The 4,027-nt window shown below is 38.0% G+C and overlaps 1 protein-coding gene across 1 annotated transcript; it reads left to right on the plus strand.

Moving 5' to 3' along the window:
- The first annotated feature begins 1,771 nt into the window (after positions 1-1,771).
- LOC133730321 (F-box protein CPR1-like) lies at positions 1,772-2,997 on the plus strand. Its single transcript, XM_062157938.1, has 2 exons — positions 1,772-2,081; positions 2,168-2,997. The coding sequence occupies exons 1-2, from the start codon at positions 1,787-1,789 to the stop codon at positions 2,995-2,997; spliced, it is 1,125 nt and encodes a 374-aa protein (XP_062013922.1). The 5' UTR covers positions 1,772-1,786.
- Positions 2,998-4,027: the final 1,030 nt, after the last annotated feature.

Below are 4,027 nucleotides of genomic sequence, written 5' to 3' on the forward strand. Positions count from 1 at the left end.
TCTAAGCTAAGCAGACTCATTACAAGTCGATGATAAGCTCGCTATAATTAGCGAACTTATGAACAAAGAAACTCCATGTCTTCTAGGGAAAAACCATTCACTAGCCTTCCATTAGCCAATCACGCAATTGTGGTACTAACAGAAACCACTTTCTAGCCAATAAATATGAGCACCTCCTTATCCAGAAATCGCTTAACATACACCAATCACATTCAAGATAATTACCAACTCTCAAAAAAGTCATGATCCGAATAGATTGGCACTTGAAGGCCATAGCTAGCCCCAAACGTGCCCAAGTGGGTCTAAAACTCTTGGGCCGGGCCTGTCCAATTCACTAAGTAACAAGTGAGGGTGTCAAGGCACCCTCCTTGATAGCCCACGAACTAGGCCCAGCTAGCCCAAACTTGTAATTATCTTTTATGTTTTATATTTGAAACATTGTAATAACTTGTTATTATCTTTTATGCTTTATATTTGAAACATGTTACTGCATTATAATTACTTTTTGCACTTCCTCATTGTACTGCAAAAACTTTCTTGCAATGCATTTCGACTTTTCAAACCCATACCACTATTCATACTCAGAGATATTAATCATATCTACTTCCATACTATGTACTTTTTTAGGCTTGTATGGTGAGTCAAAGAACAAAAAAAAATATGAAAGCAAGTCTGTGTATAATTAAATTTATCCTGCATGACATTGAGTTTTTGTGCCTTGACTGGTAGGAAGAAAATTGACCGGAAGAAATGACATATATCCAAGGTATGGGGGAATAGCTAGCTGAGGGAAATTAAACTTGTGACCTGCATTCATACGTGTGTGTGTGTGTTAAAGGCAAATAGAATTCTTGATATAACCTAATCCTAACTCAATCCTCAATCTTCCCCTCTCCCCGCCCCCACCACTTGTGTAAACTCTAAAATGGCTAGCTTATCATTATTTTGCTAAAGAAAAATTCTCCAATAATTGAAATTGAACTTTTCATTTAAAAAAAAAAAGTGCTCTTTTTTTTTTTTTTTTTGAAAGGGAAAAGTGCTCTTTTGAAAAATGTAAAAAAGAAAAATGATACTTGGGTTTGTATCGATCACTTTTTTATAAAACACGGTAAACACCCCATTGAAACTTTAAAATTTTAGGAAACAACCACGAAATGGTTGTTGTTTTGTAAATGAAGGACTTTCATCATCATTTGCATATCCAAAATGTCGGTTTGTTACGATCCTGAAAAAGCCACATTTTTATGCATGATCTTCATTCTGGTACCACCAACCAATTTGACAGTTCCTATTTTATGTTTTGTTTCTGTGCCTTGAGCTCCAAATTATGATCTTAGCGAAATGGACATGAAGAGAGGATTATAAAATACAAATTCTCCTTGACTGTATATATTGTTTTCCATGGAAGCTAGCTTTGCAATTAATTTTGAACAATCATTCTTCAGTGTTCATGTTTGTACCATGATTAAATCTTAAGAAAACCCTTCAATTTTACTCTCATTTATTCAGGATTGAAAAAGAGAATTGATGATTTTGTGCCAACGCCTTACTCTTGCTTCATCATCTTCGTAGGAGTCTGACTGCAGATTCATTTCAAGGTAAATCTCACTTCATTCTTTTCGTATTCTTATATAGTTTGGCTGCCAATAATTGTTATTTGGTTTTAAGTAACACTGTCATTCTTTGACTTCATTTCGAATGCAATGAAATTAAAATAAAATCGGGATTCTTTTTTCTCCTTCTCTCTCTCACTGTGTATACAGGAAAGGAATTGGAATTTGAAGCAATGATTGACCATTTCCCTCCGGTAATCTGTCAAGAAATCCTCTTTAGACTGTCCCCGAAGTGTTTGATTAAATGCACCTTGGTAAGCAAGTCATGGAGATCTATGATTAAAAATCAAAACTTCATTCGCGGCCACCTCAGTTTCAATAACCGGTGTGGCACTCCCCTTCTACTACTCCACTGTATTACAAGAGATAGTTGCCACACCTATGGCTACAAAGTTTTCATAAATGAGGACACACCAAGGCATGAGCTTTACTCTTTGCGTCATGATAACTCTGCTTTTCATGAGTACTGCAAGCTTGTGGTTCCAGAAGTTGACAAGGAAAAGAGGTGGAATCCATGTTTCCGTGTAGTGGGAACTTGTAATGGGCTGCTCTAGGGGCAGGAGGTAACATCTTCGTTATATGCAACCCGCTAATAAGAAAGTTAGTGACCCTTCCCGAGCCTAACATTAGTTTCGAAAGTAATAATAATGCTACTATTGGGTTCGGGTTTGATGCCGCGACCAATGACTATAAGGTTGTGAGACTTGTCCCTGATGATCCAAAAAGGAAAACTTTCGCTGAGGTTTATTCACTAGCTAGGGGCACATGGACCGATCCACGTCATGTTGCTGGTGTATCGGAAATGCATGCATGCACACCCCAGGCTTTTGTTAATGGGACTCTTCATTGGCAGGCAGTACGTGGGCCAAATGGTGCTGGTTACCACTTCATTTTGACATTTGATGTGGGCAGCGAATCATTTTCTGAGATAATGATGCCAGAGAGTTTCACATCGAGCATGTTGATGAGATTTCAATCTCAACTGTCTGTTACAGGAGATGGGAAATCCATTGCTTTATTCTCGAGGTGCCCTGACTTTTTCATTCCGGCCAATGGTGTACTTGATATATGGGTAATGAAAGAGTATGGCATGCCTGAGTCTTGGACAAAATTGGCAGCTTTCCGGGGAATAGGTCCAGAACGAAGTGTGCTCCCCAAGGCATTAGGTTTTATGAAAACCGGTAAACTAGTGTTGGAACTAGTTAATGAAGATGTCTGCCGCTGGTTTTGGCTTTATACCTGTCCTGGGCATGGGTTATTCTCCATGGATCTTGTGAGCCAAAATTTTAACTACCTTGGCATTTCTGGATACAAGTATAACACCATCGATTCTTATGAAAAGAGCCTCGTCTTACTCGACGTGGACAATGCAGTTTCTTACTAAGGTATTAAGGTGATTACATATATAGCACTGATTTTCTGCTGTTTTTCATTTACTTCTCTTCAAAGTCGAATGTAATGCTGTATGACCTGTGACCATATATAGTACTTCGAAGTCAGAATTGACTAACCTTCTTATGTTTTTGTTGGTACAGATTTGTGGTAAAATCCTTTGCGTGAAGCCGTGAAGTGGTGGTCAACTTCTCTACATGCAGCGAGACTGCTTCTACATATAATTTGAAATGTTGTTGTATTTTCTAAGTAACATTAGTTTTGTTTCTCAAACATATGAATGGAACGTTTGAAGTATCTGGTTACCATTTTCAATTGATATCATCTATATTACTAGCAACCTTTCATTGCAATGGATGTGGTGAAACAGTACCCTGCACAGAGAATAAAGTGGGAATTTTTTTTTAATCAGATAAACAACTCAAATGCTACAACTAGTATTTTGTTAGTCGAACTCATAACCTCCCACTTACGAAGGGGAGACTATACCACTAGACCAAATGGTACTGGGAAGTGGGAAAAACTTTTGAGTTGTTGGATTGTTATTTCTTATTTAATTTATTAATTAAGGAGCCTTGACTTAATACCTAAATTTGACCCAAAGTGCCCCCACTTACCCCATTAACGATTAAGATTCTAAATTACCCAATTTAATGCAAAAAGACACATTTATGCTTTAATAATCTAGAATTTACGCCAGTGCCACTAATTCTCTCTTCACATACGCACGAGAATCTCTCTCTCTAGACTGAGAACGGTGGAAATTATAGCGGCCAAATCAAACTAATTTTACACATCGGCGCCACAAGAATTGAGCCATCGAAGGCTTTCGGGTCGGCAAAGTGGATCAGAAGACAGATCACGCCAGCATTGACCCGCCGTAGAGAAAAGACAGTATGGTTTGGAATCGGGGGTTTTTCTTGACAAAATTGAAGAAGAACTAGTTGTCTCCGATGACGAGTAAACATTTCATTATTCGTTCTTTAGCTTCAGATCTGATCTGCTTACTACTATGTTTCGTC

The sequence above is a fragment of the Rosa rugosa genome, chromosome 2, assembly GCF_958449725.1.
Source record: "Rosa rugosa chromosome 2, drRosRugo1.1, whole genome shotgun sequence".
Classification (NCBI taxonomy): domain Eukaryota; kingdom Viridiplantae; phylum Streptophyta; class Magnoliopsida; order Rosales; family Rosaceae; genus Rosa; species Rosa rugosa.

Bases quoted from the DNA above. Each gene is read 5' to 3' on its own strand.
- LOC133730321 (XM_062157938.1), top strand. From the start codon at position 1,787: ATGATTGACCATTTCCCTCCGGTAATCTGTCAAGAAATCCTCTTTAGA. The intron at 2,082-2,167 runs GCAAGCTTGTGG...GGGCTGCTCTAG, and splicing joins CTCTGCTTTTCATGAGTACT to GGGCAGGAGGTAACATCTTC.